We start from the raw sequence: 22213 nt of genomic DNA on the forward strand, positions 1-22213 counted from the left end.
GACTGAATCTGAGGATGACTCTACGTGAAAGATGTTAAGAACTAGAAAGGAACAGGTGGTCTTAGTATGTAGGAGTCCACTGAAAGATTCTTCTCTTGACCTCTGCTCAGTGTACCGTGAAGCAGGGAGGGGTACATGGGCTGCTTAAATGACTACCGTTTAATATATTTAAGAGAATAACATGGTCTGAGGAAAACACCATTTTAATTGACTGCCTTGTTTCCAAAGGTTCTTGATTATCAAGTTTCCTGACTCTTACCTGGGAGTTGGGGCGAGGGCATATGGGAGCGGTAGGAGGGAACCTGGATAATCGGTAACCTTCCATATGAGAAATGAACATGAGAACGGCCTTAACTACATTAGAGCTATTTCACTAGACATTTAGTGTGTCGAGTCCAGCTAAATGCAGCACAGGGAATTCCTTGGGAGTCTGGCAGGAATGGAAAGACAAAATGTGTATTTATTGGCTCTCTCCACCCCAAAATGTAAGTAAACTCCTGAGGATTAGGGACTGTAGTTTATCACTCTGCATCACCAGCTCCTGGAAATACAGCTAATAGATTCTTAATAACTGGTAAGTGAATGAAAGAAATGAAAGAATCTTAAAAACCCAGAAGTTATGGGGAGTTGTGATAACTAATAATTACAACTTTCTCTGGGAAATGTCAAAAAAGTATACTTTTATGAATGTTTTCATTTCAGTAGCTCGCCATAAGAAGTCTGTATATGGTAATATAGTAGTGAATGGTTAGAATACTTCTGGCAAAATCTTTGTAACTTCCACTATCCATTTAGTTTTGCAAATGTGCTTTAAGAATTATTGTATTAGAAATTTTTAGAAGTCTGTTTTATTGAAAACACATCTGTTTTTGTTTTTGTTCAGTTTTAATCGCTTGGATCTACCACCATATAAGAGTTATGAACAACTAAAGGAAAAACTTCTTTTTGCAATAGAAGAAACAGAGGGATTTGGACAAGAATGAATGTGGCTTCTTGTCTTGGAGGAGCTCTTGCATTTAAATACCCCAGCCAAGAAAAATTGCACAGATAGTGTATATAAGCTGTTCATTCTGTACAGTGAATTTTCTGAACCTCTCAAAGTATAAATGTTTTCCGTTCTTCCACAGAAATATGCAAAACAGTCCATCCTTTTCTACTTTATTTATTGTTCCCTTGAAGTGACTGACCAGGAAAAAGACCATCCTTAAATTTTGAAGCAAGCAAGAGACTTTATTAAAAATAAGTATATATCTATATAAGCATATATGATTGTGGCTCTAGTTTTATAGAGCTCCGAGTATATTAAACAGGACAGCCGTTCATTCAGAAATAATCTGGATTTGCTTTACCTTGTTTCTATTATCCAGAGGACAAAGTACAAATTGCTTCATGACCTTCTCCCTTATGTAACACCTCCTGCGGGTGTTTACTTTGCATGGCTGTTCAGGAAGGTATTAAGGGCTTAGGCCACATCTTACTTTGAGTATGTAAAAAAAAAAAAAAAATGCTGCTGGCTTTTCTGAAGACAGGCATTTGGACCTGTCAATTTGTTTTAAATAAATACAATAGTTGAAAATTTTCCCTCTTTGCTACATCACTAACAAAGTAATGAATGAAACCATAAAGCACATGTAAGTCGTACACTAGATCCAATGCCATTTAGTTCATTCTAGAGATTGCAAAGAATTCATGAAGCAGCAAAGAGGCTTGTTTACATGTTACTTTGGGATGCTAGGTATTTGTGGAGTCAAAAAATCAGGTACTCATGTACTTTTGTTTTTAAGTCTGTGATGTTCTTTAATTCAGAATAAATTGACGCAGTTTGATACTTAGGAACATATAATAAGGTAATATGAATGAACATTTTCGCTTTTGCGTTACGAGTTTTGGTTTTATAAAACCAGATGGACTGAGGAGTTGTATAAGCATTTGAACACTCAGATTTATTTTCTATTAGTGTTCATATATCTTCATTCCTCTTAAATTCATGAAAATTTTATGATCTGAATTATACAAGCATATTAAAAGATCTCTTGGTCCCAGCCCCCTTTTTACATAGATCATTATTTTTGTCCTAATAACTTTTTAATTTTTCATTATCAAGGGCATTTGCTGAACTACAAAGATATATAACAAATTAAAATCTGGTGTGAATGTTATTAATGCTATTTTAGCAAACTGGGCTTCCTTGTTAATAACAAAAATTTAAATTTCCATTTATATCATTTCAATATGCAGTGTAAATTTCGGTAAGAATTTTTTTATAACCATGAACAGACATCTTAAAATGTTCTCTGTAACATATTTAAGTACATGTGGAAAATACTAGTATACAACTTAATTTCCCTAAACAGTTTGTTTTGCCAAAATTTTATTTTTCTACATATTAGATTGTGTTCTGCACTTCTATTCAAAGTTCGTAGTAAAGATGAAATAAAGGCAGTGATCCACTACGTTGAATAGACTCTTTTCCCAAATCCTAATCTGACACTGGGCTATTTTGAAGCATAAAGAATTAAAAACAAATACTAACGTATATGACATCATGTGATAGAGGTGACCAGCCTTCAAAAGGGCTACTTAAGTTACACCGTAGAAAGCACCACTACTCAATTTTGCCATGACATGACCGAGGTTGTTGATGAACACCATTCAGTGGCAGGGACGGTGTGAGAATGCCACTTAGCAGACCTGCCTGAAGACGGGAGGCTCTCGGGCTGCTGGTCCCCTCTCCTCACTTCAGGTAAGAACTTACTGTTCGCCCGTGGAGGCCACGCGCAGCCCACACAGACCAAGGCAGCTTCCTGAGGAAGCCTGTTGGGAAGAACCCAGGGCCTCTACCTTTCCACCCCAGTGACAGAATCCAGGCCTCCAGGCAGGGTCTATTGTCTTGATTCGTATATTCAGTGGCTGTGAGAGAAACCAAAATGTGGGCCACCTCTCACCTTCTCGCTTTTCCCATCCTTGTCCTGTGCTGGGCTAGACAGGCTCACTGTGTCTGAAACGAAGACACAGGCAAGAGAATGAGGCTCGGAAACAGACTCCTATTGTTCCTGCATTTCAGCGACACCCAACTCCCCACCGCCACCACCACCAAAGGAAGCCCAGTGAATGGGTCACAGGCACAACACAGGCTCAGTCAGACCAGTTGTCCGTCTTCCCAGGAAAGCAGCTTTACGTGGCTTTGGAGTGCTTCCCGGGCAGTTTAAAGCAGAGTTGAGGAAACCTTTTACCACGCCACCTCGTTAACCACCTGCCTGCTGTCTTTAAAACTAGATGGGCTGATAGGGGTGAAAACTAGTGATAAGGGTCAAAATACCGTTTAGCAACACTGCTTCCGTTAAAAATGACCCCTGACTGGGAAGTTCATCTGGACTGGGAACTCTCCAGACTCTGGATAATAAACCGTACCTTTGGATTTCCCAGAGGAAACCCATAACTGATGTCCCTTATGAGGTCCCTGAGCTGGGCGCACGCTCCGCCACAGACTGCTGCTGTGAGGAGTCCTCATAGGGACTTGCTGGCCAGTTGCGGTTCCTTCTTACCGCCTCCTCCGTAAGCCTGTTAGACTGGAGTCTGGAGGTCTGCTGCACCCTGCGGATACTGCAGAAGTCCGAAGTCTCCTCACTGAAATATGTAGATGAGAGGATAAAGGTTGTCTTAAAAACACTCCCCAGTTTTCTCAATCTCTGAACTTAAAGAGCCAGATGAGGTAAAAATGGGGAATTGGTCTGTCTCCAGGGGAAAACCCAGACCTTATCAGGAGCCTTCTACTTTTTGAAGCTCCTTTGTACCGTGTATATTCCTCACTCCTAGGACAACACAGTTCACTGTTCTGAGCAGTGCAATGGGTCAGACCATGGCATTCATTAAAATAATCCCACGGCCCTTGCCAGAGTAATCCACTCCTCCTAGTTTTTCTTCCCAATAATGCCCGGGCACACACGGTCCAAAATAGGTTGTATGGTGAACATCACAGGAAATCAAAGAATATTCCTCAAATAATAGCAATATAGTAGCAAAAACGTACGACTCAAAAAGTGGCATCTCCTGAATTCCAAATTCTCCTCCCCAAATCTCAACTAAGAACACAGATAATAGCATTTAGAAGAAGTATTTACTGATACAGTAAGCCCTCTGTGCATTCTTTCATCCTTACAACTCTGTAAGATTGGGGTTTGCCCTCTGTTGTAATGATGCTTATTTTACAGATAAGAAAATATCTTCATTTTTACGAAGGCCACATAAGCTAGTTCACAGGCTATGACTTAACCATTCGGTTGGGAAAACTTTCCTAAGAAGTTAACGGAAAGCTTTCGGATTTTCTAGAGTAGCCACTTTCCAAATCCAGATTTATTCTCAATCCTGAAAAGGGAACTTGTTCACAAGGTGAGGTGCTTCACCAGTCTACCCATAGCCCATGTCTGTAATATGTTTAGAAGAGAGAATGCTATAAACTCGGTTCACATGCGTGTGAGGGGGGGTAAGCGTCTCAAACTAGCAGTCACATCCGCAACACACAGCAGTTAAGCGGGACTGCACAGGAAGAATAATGGGGCTCTTAGGGTTCGTTCCCAGAAGCAGTAGGTCTCATTGTGAATGAGGAGATGCCAAGAATCAGAGAACAAAGTACACACCCTCAGAATCTTAGGAATGTATGTCGTGGAGAGGGGACCTATCCCTTAGTTTAAGGGGAAAAAAGGGAAGGTAACAGCTCCAAAAATTAGGATCCGGTAACTGCACTCCTAGGTGTTGGTAAAACTTGTACCTGATGTTCACAGGAATCAAAGACTGGAAACAGCCTAAATGCCCTTCAGTGAATGGTTAAGTAAACGGACACGAACACAGGGCAATAGTGTCAGGAGTACAGACCACTCAACTACTTGACGAGATTCAGAGGGTCTGAAAGGAATTCTGTCCAACGAAAAGGCCAGTTCTCAAAAGGCTACATATTCTCTTCCATTTACATAACATTCTGGAGCAGACGCCAGGACTAGGGACGGTGGTAGAGAGGGCATGTGGAAGAGTGTGACCCTGCAGGGATAGCACTGACCAGGGAGTTTGAGCAGTTGGTGGAATGGTTGTCTTGAGTGTAGCGGCAGTTAAAAAAGAAACCTGCAGGTGGGGCACCCGGGTGGCTCAGTCAAGTCCTGCCTTCAGCTCAAGTCCTGACCCTGGAGTCCTGGGACAGAGCCGCACATCAGACCCCCTGCTCAGCCAGGAGTCTGGTTCTCCTTCTCCCTCCCCACTCCCCCTCCTGGCTTTCTCTCAAAATCTTAAAAAAAAAAAAAAAAAAACAAACCTGCATGTGACAAAATTACATAGAACACACATAAACGAGAGATGGCATTTAGAATTAAAATCTGAATAAGAATCTATGGCCTATACCAGTTACCTGGTCTTGATACTGTACTGTAGACATCCAGGACCTCTACCTTTTGAAAAATGATTTCTACCTTTTTTCCCCCGAACTTCCTATGAATCTATGATTTCAAAGCAAAAAAAAAAAAAAAAAAGCCTCTTTTAAAGCACTATGAAATATCAGAAGATAGCTTTATTACTGAAAGACCATTTCACAAAAACTACTTTATAGAGATTATTCTTGAACACATCCAAACCCTTAACCTCCCATTTGATTCCTTGGTACCACTGGTAACAACAAACACACATACACAGTCACACCTCCAGAAAATATTAAAAGTCACTGTAAGAGAAAACTGAAAAAGAAAATTTCAGATAAAAAATGTTCAATACAAAAAACATTAACACAATATACTAATATGAATTAAATGTAAGTTAACTACAGATACCAGAAAAATCCAAATTAGAAATTTAGAAACTGGGCAGCCCAGGTGGCTTAGCAGTTTAGTGCTGCCTTCAGCCCAGGAAGTGATCCTGGAGACCCAGGATCAAGTCCCGCGCGGGCTCTGGCTCCCTGCATGAAGCCTGCTTCTCCCTCTACCTGTGTCTCTGCCGCTCTCTATGTCTCTCATTAATAAATAAATAAAATCTTTAAAAAAAATTTAGAATCTCAGAACTGGACAAACTAAACAAAATCTTTGCTGACTGAAATTGGGAATAAAAATGGAAGAAAAACATCTCAGAAGTGAAGACAAAATCTGAAGAAGAAAACAAAAATAAGGGACATGGAAAACAAATTGAAAGAGCCAAGAAAATGAACCAAAGAGATAAAAAGAAAAATCAGAGAAATAATTTAACAATCAGGCAAAGAAGATCTAATATACATATAACTAAAGTCACGGAATATAAGATGGAACAGTGGTTCTCAAAAGTAGGGTAAGGCAAATGTGGAATGAAGGACAGTCTAATAAGATAACTGGACTGGCCTCTTCAAAAAGTCCATGAATGATGGGGTAAGAAAAAAAAACAATGGGAGAACAGCTCTAGATTTCTTAAAACTAAGGCAGAAAATCAAATACAATATGTGATTAACTGGAGCCTGGTTTTTCCAAACTGTAAGGCATCCTAGGATATTTTAGAAAATATGAATATGGCTGGATATTGTAAGATGATATTAAAGAATTACTGTTAACTTTTTGTTGTGATAATGGGTTTATTTGAAGGATGTCCTTATTTTGAGATAACATGTGAAGTCTTTAGGGAGGAAGTATGTTGCCTATAATAAATTTCAAAAGTTTAGAAATGCACATACACACACACACACACATACACCAGTAAAATATAGCCCAAGATTAGCAATTGAAGATGGGTATATAGAGTCCAGGACTTTCAGTTTTCCTTTTTGTTTGAAAATATACATGATGACACAGAAACAGCCCACACCCGTGTAGTTCACTGTTAACAACTGTCAAATCATTTGGGGGAAACCCACCTATGCAATGTACTGTTGATTTATCTAAGTGACATCCAAGACAATCCTTTTTCTACAACAGTTCTGCAGTGGTGGCATCCCAGCCTCAAGTAATACTGTCCTGCCTATTTAAAACCTCTTACTTTCTATTTCACCATTGAGTTCCGTGTTCCTATCACCATATTAGGGCAGAGAATCTGGGCTTTATCTGGTGACAAAATCAGTGCTCCACTTATGAGACTATGTCCCATTAAAAAAATCACTCCATTTTCTGTCCTCTCCTGACTTAAGTTTTTTCCTTACACAGGTTGTTTCCAAGAGCCATCATTTTACTACTTTATACCAAGAACCCTCAACATCCTAACCTATTTTCACTGCACCTTCTCTGCAAGATCTCAACTTTGCATCAGTCCAATTTGACAATGCATTCCCCAAATGAAACCTCTTCCACAAAGTTCTCTTTTCTTGATCTCCCATTCTGATGTGATCCATCCTCCTTAGAAATCCTACACCACTTTGTACTGCTGGTGTCCTAAATGTGCAATATCTCTGCCTCTGAGCCAGGGAGAGGTCTCTACCACTCTTAACTGTAATTATTTCTTTTGTCTTGTCTGTGAAGAAACTTAGAATTTTGTATATTTAATCTGTCAAATGGTCACATTAAAGGAACTGAGGAAACAGCTATAGAACAGTTATGGTTTATGTATTAACTTTGTAATTTGATGAAAAGGCAATGTTTCTTAGATATTTCATGTGCTTTCTTCTCTGAAAAATTCTCAGTTCTTGTCACTGAAACCTGTGAGCAACTGGGCAGCTTCTGTCTGTATCTAAAATGGAAAAATACATGTTATAAATAAACAGTACAGCACTGATACCAACTTGCAAAATCTAAGTTCATAAAGTGGGCTGTGGTTTCTAAGAGTTTCCAAAAAACCAGGATAGCACTTTTGAAGAATAAAACTGAACAGTGACTAGGTAAGACTCTTAGAGAGCTCCTCCAAATTAGTACACATCCCTTGCCTTTTATTTTAGAAACATATTTGATCTGTCGTATGTGTCAAACAGGAATAAGACAGCAAGTAATTCAAAACATCTGTTGAATAGTAACTAACCACTTGCTATACGGAAATTAATAGAAACATTAATGAATTCAATTTGAAACAAACACTACAATATACATGTAGACAAATTATGTTTTTAAATAAGTTCTTAAATCACCTTTATTTAACAGTGCTTTAATTTATCTGCCTTAATTTATTGGCGATATTTTACCTGTTTATCCTCCTCTGTGTGTGCTGGATAGTCCTTGGCTTTCATTAGCCAGAAGGCAGCAAGCTTTTTATTGTGTAACTTCAAATATGTCTTTCCTAAAAGAAGCAAGTTTTTGCTGTAGAAGTTTGGATCCACTGTACATAAGAAAGAAAAATTTATCTCAGATGAAACAGAATTGCTCTTATTTTTAAAGGCTTAATTTTTTCAGGCTAAATTCCAATAAAAAATTTGTGTGGTCAATAAAAGATTAGGCTAACTAGAATCCTCTTTTCAACTATTCTGATCTCAAAGAAATATTGGTAAAGTACATTTATTTGGTGTCCACTATGTGCTAGGCATCCTATTATAAAATTGTATTAAAATGAGAAATGTAAAGGAAGTGCTCCATTTAACAGATGAGAAACTGAGGTTCTTGATAGAATCTATGCTCTATAAGGACAGATGTTTTTATTAATGTCTTTGGCTCCCTGCTATACCCTAGGTACCTAGAATAGTACCTAGAACATAACATGCATCCAATACATATTTCCTGAATGAATGAACGAAATCATGATGATATATGTACAGCTGACCCTTGAATAACACAGTTTTGAACTGCGCAGGTCCAAATATATGCAAGATTTTTCTCAATAAATACAGTAAAATACTGTAATGGTATTTTCTCTTATTCTTAACATTTTATTTCCTCTAGCTTATTCTATTGTTGGAATATAGTATATAATACTTGGAACATACAAAATATATTTAAAAAACTGTTATCAGACTGGCTTCTGGTCAATAGTAAGACTATTTAGTTGACTTTTAAGGGAGTCAAAAGTTATATGCAGATTTTCAACTATGCAAGGGGGTAGGCACCCCTTACCCCCTCGTTCGAGGGTCAAGTGTCCATACATACATTTGATTAACATTTACTGAAATGTAAGTTATACTTAAATATAAATTTAACAAAGACTTTGTTCTTTTGGAATTTATAATGAAGAGGAGAGACCAATGAGCATAACTAAATGTAACAGAAGAATGAAAGGAATGCTTTGACAGGTATACACATTTTAAAGTGCTATGAGAAACCAAAGAGAAAAGCAACTAACTTTAATAGGTTACATCTGGGCTGACTTGGAAACTGAATAGGATTTTAACAGAAAAGTGGGAGAACATTTTTGGCTGAGGGAAAACTGAACAAAAAGCCAATGAAAGCATGGGACTGTCTCACTGGCTTCATTAATTCTTCAGTACAGATTCCTCCTATCAACCTGGGACTTTCCATATTTAAATCATACTTTTTCCTGGATATAATTTATGGTTAACTCCATTTGCTCCTTTAACCTAAAACTGTTCTATTTCTTTTATTTAAACATATTTATGAGATGTTGTGTAGATGTACTTAAGATTTCCTTGGGACTCATTAATTTGTTTACCCAGTCATTCAACAAATTTGATAGCTTTCGTCTAAGCAATGAGGATACAAATTGTGAGCAAAACAACAAAGTCTGCATCATCCTGAATTTAGTCTTAGACGTGTCAACAAATACTCATACCGTGGAATATAAGAGTCATGATGGGAGAAGTTACGGGTACTTAAGAACCCTAGGAGGAGCTCCTGACCAGATATGGCCCATAAAGAAAGGCCGCCTGTTGGAACTGACCTATAGGGTAAAACCTGGAGAATGACTGGAGTTACTGACCATGTTTTTCTCAACACCCAGACCCTTAATCCTCTAAGGCTCTATTTTTACTTTGCAATTATGCTTCTAGGTCCCTTTGAGGAAACTTTATTCCCAGATTCATATTCCTGATCTACAAAACTACTATCACAACAGGTAATCAGTGGAAGGCAATAACAGAGCAAATCAGAATTAATATATTACTAACATTCAGACACAATTCTTTAGAAGAAATGATTTTTTAAAAACTGCTTTGCTACTAAAAGCATTTGAACAAGTCTCTCTATAAGTAGGCTCTCTAATACATTGTCTATTTTTTTTCTAATTTTATAGAAATAGAATTGCAATGGTTTTTTCCTGGTATATCTGGTAACATAAGCTTATGTCCTTTACTCTCCTAGTTTGTGCGATTACTATTAAAAAGGATGAACTTAGGATGGACTAGTGTCAGTTTTGCAGGCTGGCCTTTTCTTCAAAGCAAGAGTGACATGACACTTCATAAAAGACAGTATTTGCAACAAAACAAAAACTGGTCTGGTTTAAAAAGATTTCTCATTTAAATGCTTTCTGAAGAGAGAGTAAATCTTAGAAAAAAAAATCAAAGATTTTTTTTTGCAGTGTGACAGTATTAGCTAGACTTATTATAATCATTTTAGAACATATGCAAATACTGAATTCTTATGTTGTACACCCTAAACTAATGTCAAATATACCTCCAAAATTTTTTAAACATTTAAATAAATGTTTCTAATCAGCTGTATAATCTTGAATAAGACAGTTAACCCATCAAAGCCTCCTCTCAAAAAGGAAAGTTGAATTATATCAAATCAACAACCATTCCAGAACTGTAGCTCTCAATTCAGTAGCAGCCTAATTCTTACTCTGGTGATCTTTACTGAATAAAGACTAAAAACTGCTTGATAATGTCTAACACAAAAAGTAGCATTATCACAGTAAGTAAAATTTTTGTTTTAAAAATTGCTATCGTGCATAAAGCATTCACACAATTTTAACTATACTAGTATGTGAAACAGAAAAATGTTACCTTGCTCTGCCCTGTGAAAGTAGCCTAAGGCCTGTTAAAAACATAAAGAGCCCAAACATAATGAAATGAGTTAGAACAGAATCAATACTAAAAAAACATTTTCTCAAAAGTCAGGAAGTAAATTAAAACATCTTAAAGATCAATTTATTAAGAGTGAAAGTTAACATAGCAAAATTGAATATTATGAAATCATCAGAGCACAGATTACAGTATATGCATCACTTCTAGTAATAACTTGATTGCTGTTTAGAACTTGTACGAAACCAGCATCAAGTGCAGAGAGGAAAGAACATTATATGCAACTCAGTTACTCTGTTCTTTCTCTTTTGAAGTCATAATAGTTATAACCCATAAAAACTTGATAAAATCAAAAGCTACATTTAATATATAGGTTGTACCAATAAATTTTTTTAAAGTCCTTTGTTATTGAATTCCAACATTAAATGTTATTGTGAACCTGAAACTATTAGCTTTTTGTACTATTTAAACCATTTTAATACTGTATCAATTTCCTAGAAACATAACTAATTTATTATAGGAGAGTTGACTAGATTTTTCTTAGGATACATTCTTTTTAATAATAATATATATTTCCCAACTGTGTTCTAATAATGCAACTAAATATTTTTATATCAAATTCTATACCGTAGACTCCCAGCAGAAAAAATAGCTCCTTGTCATGATACAGGTACTAGGAAAGTTTTTTTTTTTTTTTTTTAAGATTTTATTTATGTATTCATGAGAGCCACAGAGAGAGAGAGAGAGAGGCAGAGACACAGACAGAGGGAGAAGCAGGCTCCGTTCTGGGAGCTCGACATGGAACTCAATCCCAGGACCCCGGGATCACATACTAAGCCAAAGGCAGACACTCAACTGCTGAGCCACCCAGGCATCCCATAGGAAAGCTTTTTCAATGGCATTATTTCCTTACTCTAAAAATTTTAGCAATTCAATAAGTTAACGCAAAGTGTCTGACCAGAAATCCCTTTCAAATTTTATTTTCAACAAGAAAAGCAAAAGGCCTTGAAAATATGAGGGGCACCTGGGAGGCTCAGTTGGTTAGGCATCTGCCTTCGGCTCAGGTCATGATCCTAGAGTCCTGGGATCAAGTCCTGCATCAGGCTCCCTGCTTGGTGAGGAGCCTGCCACTCTCCCTGGTTCTGCTCGTTCTTGAACTCTCTAATAAAATTTTTTTAAAAAGGGAAAAAAAAAATATGAGAGTTATGAGTCCTTCAACCCCACTTTCTTAAAAAGTTGTACTTATTCTTCCTTTAGCTATACAAATACATGATTTTCCAGTTAGTGTGTAGAACATGTACCTAAGACAAGCTGAGGAATATTTGAATTTCTTATCCTATTTTATGACTTTTATATGGTACAGATTTCAAACAGAAAACAATGGTAGATTTTAGCCATGGGGTATTTTATAGCTGACAATATACCAAATCATCAGCCACTAACCTAAATTTAAAAAAAAAAAAAAAAACCACTCACCAGTCATAGGTAATAAGTATTAAGCCTTTGTGATAATAAGACAGTTGCACTGGATGGTTAGAAATGTGCTCAAATGCCTCACTGATCAGAGCTCCAGATCCTGACACTGTAGAATGCACTGCAGTTAAAAAATCAGTACTAACTTAACAAAGGACAGCACACTACCTCCTCATAGGTGGAACTAGGAGGAGTTGCAAACAGCATTTTAGCAATTCTTCTTTGATACCAAGGCATTTCAGCAAATGTATAACACCTAGAGAGAAATAACATACACATCTCAATTGTACTTTTTCTCTTTCAGAAAACCATTTTAACTGATATAAAATTATCTTCTCCTGTTGTACGTTTAAACAATTTGCACTCTGCATAATAGCCAGTAGGTTAATATTCCCACTGAATGACTAGACACTGACTTGTATCAATCCATCAATTACAGTGTGTTCTGTGATTAAACATTAGTAAGCACCACTACTAGTAATGATAACACAGTATATATCATTCATCACTAAGTGCTTACTCTGCTTCAGGTGCTCAGTGATTATCTCTTACCCGCTCCTTACAATGACTACATGAGGTAAGATCATTACCCCTGTATTTTTATGTAAGAAAAACTAACTCAGAGAAGTTAAAAAAAATGACAAAACTAAACATGATGTATATATAAAAAAACAATGGCAAACAATTATTTAAGTCTGCCTATTTAGGAGTGAGGCAAATGATTAACATCCAAAGGTCTTGACAACTTTCTGCTAAAGGGAGGGAAAGAAGTGCTGGATCTCTGACAAGGGTCTGAACTCACTGAAGTAAACACTGATTCTTTATCTTTACTTCCTAGCATCTGACTTAGTGACTGTCTCCCATTATTATCAGTCCGCAGTAAGCATCTTGTTAGTTTAATACACTCCTTTCTCCCAAAGGATATGTAACTCCTTTTAAAGAGTCTGATATAAGGCCATTTACACACCTTTTACAAGACAAAATATTCAGGTCTGCAGACTATACCCGAGGAAAACAGTGGCAAACCTGTCTCAAGAAAGCTTCTTAAATCAATGTTATACACTAGACAAATGGAAAGATACTGAAAGTCAGATTATATTATTCCTCAGATGAATCAGGGTGTATTTGACAAACTTTGAAGATCGCAAAGACCCTCTTAGGGCATCAAACCATATTGCTATATAGTTAGATTAATCCAATTTCAGTTAGCCTGGTAAGTTAGAACATTCTTTCCCAACAAAGGGAATTTCAAGGTCCAGCAAAAAGTTTTACTGCCTTTTTCATTTTAATATATATTTCTAAAAGATCTGAATAATTAATATGATCACAATCAAATTTAGTATTCTCTAACAATATATCACAGCTGCTAGCGAATATAAATGAAGTAAACACTCATGATACCAAATACTTCTTAAGTACATCTGGTTTTATATACTACAAAATAAGATTAAAAAAAAAAAAAAACAAAATAAGATCATACTACCACTGAAATACTTATTTAAGGAAATGTTCTTACCAAATACCCATAAGGTGAATTGAGGTAGCATCTTTTGGATTCAGTTCAATTGCTTTCTAATAAGAAATGAGAAAGTCAATCATAATTGTTTTCTAAACACAAATAAGTACTACGTTTGCTGAAAAAAGTCATGGTTAAAAAAAATTTTTTTTTGGCAGCTCTGCATTTCAGTTCTTATATAGTACCAACTTTTTTCCTCTTCATTCTTTAATGTGGTTAAATTCATTTCAGTACACTGATAATGACTTGTATTAGAGTTAAGTTCAGCAACTAAAGGATTTATCAGTATGAGAAAAAACATGAAATTTGTAAATGAATCTAATTTTGAAAACAATAATCTATTCTCAACGTTTCTTCTAGATTAGAGGAAAAATAAGGAGATGCTTTTTGGCAAGACCTATATAAATAATGGATTAAACTATTCTTTCCTAAAAGAAGGACAAAGTACATAATAATTTTACAGTCGCTTCCTATATGTACATTTGTTCAACTTCACCATCTGTACTTAACAAAGGAAAAATAAATATTACTCATTCACAGCATTTATTAGTAAAATAACTATGCATAATGTAAAATACATTGATAATGTCTCCCTAATTTCTATTTACTATATGAAAGTCCTATGTGTAAATGTAAAGCATAAACTACAGAACTTTAAAGCAACTACTTCTCCTTTTTCCATTATTTGTTGAAAGCCACTCAGAAAAATCTGATTAATGTTAAAAATTAAAGACCCTTTTAAAAAGATCGAGACCTCCCATCTGAGGTTTTCCTGTAAATCTACATTTTCACTTTCAGTCAGTAATGTGTGAGATACACATTTTAAAATATTTGTATTAATTACCAGTGTGGCCCTAAAAACCAGACTACCAGTGTTCCAATCACAGCTCCAGTGACTTCTAACTTTTTCACTGTGGCAAGTTCTCTCTTCTTGCCCTTCCGGAGTTTGCTGTTTTATAAAATTGATAGAGTACTATTACCTACATTATAGAATAGTGGTGAAAATTAAATGAGCAAGTAATAGGAGGTACTTAACACAGTAATATCTTCTATAATCGACATCATTAATTTTACTTTTCAAAAGTACCAATTTATTATTGACATTGATTAATGTTAGCAATAATAGAGGCAATAGCTAGAATAAGGCAGAAATCTTGCTTCATTAGTATGGGTAAGAGCACTGACTCTATTTTAGTTTTCCATCAAATAACAGTGATATGATTTATAGCAAAAAATGTTTTAAAGTATACATAACTTAGACACTAAGCAACCTTTCTTAAATGGAGTTCCACTAGAAAATTAAGCCCTATAAAAAATTATATGAATAACTATTTTCTCCAATCTACCAAGAATGGTATAGAGCTAGTACCATTCCAGATGCAAGGGAGAGAATTAGAATTCGTAACATCAAGGATGCCTTAGGGAATTTAATTTTCTTATGGGATGGGTTGAAAGGGACTACTCTCAAGCAAACCCTTTCTTTTATAGTTCTTCCTGCCATTAGTTTGTTCTCAAAAACAATCCAAAGATAGAGGTGCCTGGCTGGTTCACAGTTGGTGGACTGTGCTCGAGCCCCTCACTGAGTGAAGAGATTACTTAAAATGTTGACAACAATCCAAGGACAGTAATTCCTATGGGTTTAGACATAATAATCAAATTAGGAATAATATTATAAATGATCTTCTTAGTATGTAAATACTAACCATTATCATTTTAAAAAATATAATCAACACATACACATTTGAAATCTGCAAAACACTAATTTTAAAAAAATAATCTATAGCCTGTTTCCATTAATATAGCCTCTGTAATTCTTCATTATTTATATTGGAAGATATTTGTCATATATTTCTACATACTATGGCACAGAATAATTTAGGCAATTTATTTAATGCCCACTGAGCAAATTATGACATTTCACAGAATCTAAGACCATGAAAGTTACTACACATCATTATTATATGTATCACTAAAAAGAAAAAAAGTACTGCCTATTATAAGATATTACTGATTATATTGCATTCTGATTTCAAAGGTCCTAAAATGTGAAAATTGTTGCGTATTAAATTGAAAAAAATATATGTATACACATAAACACACATACACGTGTCTGTATATATACTATTGATGCCTGAATTAAAGCTAGGTCTCCTGATGCCCAGCCCATTGTGTAAAATAGGAACTGAGACTATAACCACAAAATTCAGAAAGGCCATTAGCTTATCTAGCAGTTTCCCTATGAATGTTTCTATCATATTCTCTTCCTTTGTATTTTTGAGATGGTCTACAATATCAAAAGAGAAATAAATATGCTGAATTTTTAGTGGCCTTTTTTCAGGAGTTTTGTATGTATGGCACATCATGAAATAAACTCCTGGAGAATATCTGGCATTTAAGAAAAGCTTACTATAAGTAACTTTAGGGGAAAATATTAAAACACAAAATACACAGAGATAATAATTGTAAACAATACCATTACTACGGAGAGTGGTTTGTCACTTGTGTTAGATTTTATACCACACCACTGAGTATTCAGGACTTTGTATAGTTCCCGCTTATCTTGGCCACATGACTTGTTTATTTACCAAGTGTAATGCAAAATGGAGGCCTGGTAAAGTTTGCAGGCTGGAATTTTATCTTGGAATGCTTATTCTTGGAAGCCAGCTACCATGCTATAAAGAAGCCTGAGCCAGACTACTAAATAATGCAAAGAAAAGTAGAGAGAAACCGTCACATAAGAGGCCATCTTGTGCATTCCATCCATCCCAGCTAAAAAGAGAGGTGAATGAGGCTGTCTAAATGACCTCAGCTACACCAGACAGATCAGAGCACCACTACTTAGTTAACCCACAAAATTTTGAAAAATAAGCTGCCACTGCTTTAGACTTCTAAATTTTTAGGTGGTTTGCTATACAGCAATAGATAAGTGAAACAAAAATCTGTTAAACTAATGACTTTTAAAATTCATCAGTACCTCAAAATGCTCCTTGATAATGTAGGCATTTGCAATTTTAGCCTTGATGCCTTCATAATCTCCAACATCACTAATACAGATTGCATACCACTAAAAACAAGAAAAAAACACATAAGAATAAAACTCTACTAATATTCCACTCAATACAAGGTAAAAAATGAATATTCCTCAGTAGTCATTCTCATTCAACAAAAACTTAGTCTAAAAACTGTATTAAATATACTGTCATATACAAAGAAAAGTAACATGGCCCTAAGGAACTCAAGGACAGGACATGTTTATAGAAAACTATAATACAAGGTAAAGAACAGAATCTCTAAGTCATCAATACAATGGGGAGATAATGATACATGTTTATGACCTAAGTATAAATTTAGAAAAATTTGCAATTGAGTATCATTTTATTTCCTCATCCTCTTTTCTGCAAGCTGCCTCATCTTTCCATCTGCACTGTTGAATAATAAGAGCCACATTTGTTAACTGTGACTTTGTCCCTATAGCTACAGTTGGGACAACACACCTAAAACTGAGACAATCTTTCTTTCATCCCTAAAGCACTAAATCCAAAATATCCAAACTTCATAAACTCAAGTGCTATAGAAAGTTACAAGACAGAATGAGGAAAAAAAAATCTGTAGAGAGAAAGATTTGCAGGTAACAGCAAAGAAGAAAAATAATGAAGCCTCAGAAATAAGGCCCAGTTTTTCCTGTACCCAAAGCACCCTCCCTTTAGGTTCTGCGAAAGACAGGAAGTTCCTTTTAAAAAAACACCTTCCTTGTTTTTGTTAATCTGTGTAGGGTTTTAATAACTATAACCAGAAAGATTTTAACGAAAACAAACTTCTGTTTAAATTTATTCTCCATCAAAATCTTGAGTTTATTGAAATTTCAAAAGTATAACTTAAAGCAGACATACATGTGTATCCACGTACACACCTCTATAGGTGATGCTCCACTTACTCTCCACTAGGAGTTACCCAGCTGCCAAATCCAGATGACTAGAGGGGTCACAGGGTTTCAGATTTGGTGTTCTGATTATCTCCCACATACTTCGGATAACATCACCTTTTTTCTTACATATCTCACTATATGCAAAGCAAACATAAGCTTATGCATAAATCCTAAACATTCTTCCCTGATTAGATTGGCAGTATTCTGAGATTTTTAACATATGTCAAAGATATATCAGAGTAACAGCACAAAGAGCAGTTATTAACAACACATAAAGTGTGTATCACCTGATGTGGACTACAAAATTTAAAGCAACCACTGAAACAACATAATACAGTTATAGCCATTTAGTCAATCACCTAAGTAAAATGTAATCCAAAAAATGACCAATACAAAAGGCAGCGGAAAAAGAAGAAAATGAGAACAGATGGAACAAATAGAAAATAGAAAGACAGGAAATTAAAAACCAAAAATATCATTAATCACATTAACTGCAAATGGTCCAAACACCCCAAGTGAAAGGCAGATTGCCAACTGGATTAAAATTAAGCAAGACTCAGAGTGACATAAGTGAAAAAGGCAAGTAAAGAACTCTGAATTCTCCTCCATAAAAGCAATGAATAAAAATGAGCAACAATTATCAGAATCAATGTTTTTTTTTTGGGAGTCTAAAATTAACCTAGAGCTTACCATGACCTGGGTAGGGATGCTTATTCAAAGCAACAGATTAATTCCTAGTGAGAAGAGTGAATTTTGTGCTGTTTTATCTTACTTCAGTCCTATCCCACATTCCTAATCTCAGAAGGAGCTGTGTAAATAGCCCTCCATTCCAAGTACCAGACGGAACAGAACAGATCTCATTCATGGAGAACTGTGTTTGTTCTAATCCATTAGGTGGCTCCCTGGAAGACTGGCCTTGTACACATTACACCTAACTTGAAAAGGCCCTAGTGATAAAGTTGCTTCAGGGGAAGCGGGGGAGGCAGAGGACATTTGCTGAATAATCTACAGACTAATAATATCTTAGATTCCTGCTGTCTCCAGCAAATAGACTAATGAAAAGCTTGAGAGAAAAGACTAGGGAAAGCTGTCCCTAAGGGCTCTGAAAAGCTTCAATAAAGAAAAGCTAAAAGAATATTTCATGACATGAAAATTATGTTCATTTCAAATTGCAGTGCCCAAAAATAAAGCTTTACTAGAACACAATCATGCTCATCACTTATGCATTGATTATGGCTGCTTTTGCTCAATAACGGTAGGGTTGAATTGTGATATGAGATCATACGTGATATTTAAAGAGATTCCCACTGACACTCCATACCCTGTGAATCACAATGATAGAGTTATAACCTGACAGCTTCTTGAGTGCCACACATACTGCCATACCATGACATTTTATTTTTTATTACCAATGCATATGTCAAAGGAAGACTTCAAATGTCATGCTTTGAAAGCAGAGTGAAATGTGAATTATTGTTACCAAATTAAATGGCAAAGCATTTGGGGGGGGGGGGCTCCAAAATATCCCTGAAAATCAAAAGACATATATGCTCAAAAATGCGTGCATGCTTAGAAAAGATCTGAGAATGCCCTAAACTTACCACCTGCTGACCTTAAGTCTCTTCACAAACAGGAAGTGAAAACTAAGGTACAGTTTACCCTGCCCAGCTAAGTGTTAAAGGTATGTCCCAACATAGACACAGAGCCCTTGACCAAGACTGGGAAAGATTTTGGTTCCAGGCATTTTATAAAATGTCTGTCCAATCATTACCTGACCACTAAGCTAATAGAACAGAAACTTCAGTGGCTATACATGACAAAGAATACAGATTTTACAGAATTTATTCAGAAAAGTCACTAAAGAAAAAGAATAGAGGGGGCCTGGCTGACTTAGTCAGTAGAGCATGTGACTCTTGATTTCGGGGTTGTGAGTTTGAGCCCCACAATGGGTACGATGATTACTTAACAATAAAATCTTAAAAAGAAAAAACAAATACTAGCCACAGCAACAACAAATCCTGAGAAAGGAGGGAGTCTGATTTCCACATTTACCATATTATAATAGTCAACATGTCTAGTTTTCTGGCAAAAAATTACAAAGTATGCAAAAAAATAAGAAAGTATATAACACACAGGAGGAAAAAAATCAATCAAAATTATGCATGAAGAAGCCCAGATGCTGGACATCCTAGATTTTCTATTATGTTCAACTAAAAAATACATCTAAAGAGCTAAAGAATACTATGAGAACAATATTATATCAAATTGAGAATTATCAATAGACATAAATAAAAAAACGGAACCAAAGAGGTTTTTAGAGTTGAAAAGTATGATAAATGAAATTAAAAAATTCACACTGAATTGAGGACTCCATGGTGGTTGTAAACAGGCAGAAGAATTAGATTAACTTGAAGATAATAGTCAATTAATATTACACAGTATGAGGAACAGAAAGTACAAAGAATGAAGAAAAATGAACACACCTCAGAACCTACCAAAATACACATAAGAGGAGTCTCTTAGGAGAGGAGAGGAGATAAAGAGGTAGAATGAATATTTGGAAACATAAATGCCAAGGGCTTCTCTACTTTGATGAAAACAAACGACTGCAAGTAAGATAAATTCAAAGAGATTCAAACTAGAAATAGCATAATCAAACTCAAAGATAAAAACAAAGGGATAACCTTGAAAGCAGCAGGAAAGAAGTGACTTGTCATATACAAAGGGTCCTCAATAAGATTAACAGCCAAATCAGTACCATGGACATCTGTCTTAGTGGGCTTCTGCTGCTAGAACAAAATACTAAGGTAGGTAGCTAAAACAATAGAAATGTATTACTCGCAATTTCTGGAGGCTGGGAAGTCCAAGATCAAAATGCTAGCTGATTTGGTCACAATAAGGGGATGGGAACAGAGATACATAAGAGCAAAGTTGGTATACTATTGAAATTAAGTTGACATCCAATTTTGAACTTGGTTGTTACAAATTATGTTATTAGATTTCCTCAGGATAACCACAAGAGTATAACTCAAATTATATAGTACAAAAAATAACAAGGGAATTAAAATGGTACAACAAAATAAACCCAGGGATGCCTGGGTGGCTCAGTGGTTGAGTCTTTGGCTCTGGTTGGGATTCCAGGCTCCTGGGTTCAAGTCCCACATCACATTCCTCATGGGGAGCCTGCTTCTCCCTCTGCCTATGTCTCTGCCTCTGTGTCTCTCATGAATAAATAAAATCTTTAAAAATAAAATACTAAAGGACACTAATGGAGGACTTGAGAAACAAAAGATTGAAAACAAATAGCAGAATTACAAAAGAATTTATTTTTGTCAATTACATGTGAATAGGTTAAACTCTCCAATTAAGGGGCAAAGATTAGCAGAATGTATTAAAATGCATGATTCAAGTATATATTGTCTACAAAATTTAGATTCAGAGGTATACAGATTTAAAGTAAAAAGGGGGAATTTTATCATGCATAAATCATATCATGAGTATGGTTTCATACTCACAAGAGAGCTGAAGTGGTATTAGGTATTAATTAGAATTAGGTAATCAGACACAAAATACACTTTAAGGCCAAAATTATTACATGAGAGACAAAGAAACACATTATTAACATATAACAATTAAAAACAGATATACACCTAACAACAGAGCCCCAGAATAAATAAAGCAAAAACTAACAGACTTGAAGGTAGAAAAAGACAATTCAACTACATAGCTGGAAATTTCAAATAGACAATATATTAAGATGTAAAAAAAGTCTCAAATTTTATAAGACAGAAACCAGAGTACATTCTGACCACCGTGAAATGAAAATATTTTATTAAAGAAGGAAATTTGGATAATTCACAATTATGTGGAAATTAAAACGACACATTCCTAGGGTAGCTTAGTTGATTAAGCATCTGACTCTTGGTTTCAGCTCAGGTCACAATCTCAAAGTTGTGAGATTCAGCCCCAAGGCAGCCTTCATGCTTAGCAGAGAGTCTGCTTGAGATCTCTCTCTCCCTCTTCCCCTTCCCTATCTTTGCTCTCTCTCAAATAAATATTTTTTTTAAAAAACCATATTCCTAAATAACTAATGAGTCAAATTTTTAAAAATCACCAAAAAATTTAAAAATTCATTGAGAAGAACAAAAATAGCACAACCTAACAGAATTTGTGGGATTCAGCAAAGTTGTATTCAGAAGGAAACTTATGACTATAAATGGCTACCTTAAAGAAAGATCAAATCAATAACCTGGCCTTAAGAAACTAGAAAAAGAGCAAACTAAGCCAAGTAAGTAGAAACAAGGAATAAAGATTAGAGTGGAAATAATTTTTTTAAAAGATTTTATTTATTTATTCTTAAGACACACACACACACAGAGAGAGGCAGAGACATAGGCAGAGGGAGAAGCAGGCTTCATGCAGGGAGCCCAAAGTGGGACTCGATCCTGGGACTCTGGGATCATGCCCTAGG

At 35.7% G+C, this 22213-nt stretch overlaps 2 protein-coding genes across 11 annotated transcripts in view; one reads left to right on the forward strand and one right to left on the reverse strand.

Moving 5' to 3' along the window:
- WWP1 (WW domain containing E3 ubiquitin protein ligase 1) overlaps positions 1–7706 on the forward strand; it is a 122411-nt gene extending 114705 nt beyond the window's left edge. For 4 of the 5 annotated variants that reach the window (XM_038579668.1, XM_038579670.1, XM_038579669.1 and 1 more), the window contains one exon: positions 884–983. In XM_038579668.1, coding sequence (XP_038435596.1) covers positions 884–983 — 100 coding nt within the window. Of the gene's footprint in view, positions 1–883 lie in introns of all 5 variants that reach the window. The other variant, XM_038579667.1, reaches the window with a different exon arrangement.
- Positions 5535–22213, reverse strand: part of RMDN1 (regulator of microtubule dynamics 1) — a 61651-nt gene continuing 44972 nt past the window's right edge. For 2 of the 6 annotated variants that reach the window (XM_038579680.1, XM_038579676.1), the window contains exons 5-10: positions 16792–16881; positions 13818–13873; positions 12470–12557; positions 10811–10841; positions 8105–8238; positions 5535–7659 (exon numbers count right to left, since the gene is read on the reverse strand). In XM_038579680.1, coding sequence (XP_038435608.1) covers positions 7609–7659; positions 8105–8238; positions 10811–10841; positions 12470–12557; positions 13818–13873; positions 16792–16881 — 450 coding nt within the window. In that variant the 3' untranslated portion in view covers positions 5535–7608. The remainder of the gene's footprint in view (positions 7660–8104; positions 8239–10810; positions 10842–12469; positions 12558–13817; positions 13874–16791; positions 16882–22213) is intronic. The other 4 variants (XM_038579677.1, XM_038579679.1, XM_038579678.1 and 1 more) reach the window with 4 other exon arrangements.

The sequence above is a fragment of the Canis lupus genome, chromosome 29 (genome assembly GCF_011100685.1).
Source record: "Canis lupus familiaris isolate Mischka breed German Shepherd chromosome 29, alternate assembly UU_Cfam_GSD_1.0, whole genome shotgun sequence".
Lineage (NCBI taxonomy): Eukaryota > Metazoa > Chordata > Mammalia > Carnivora > Canidae > Canis > Canis lupus.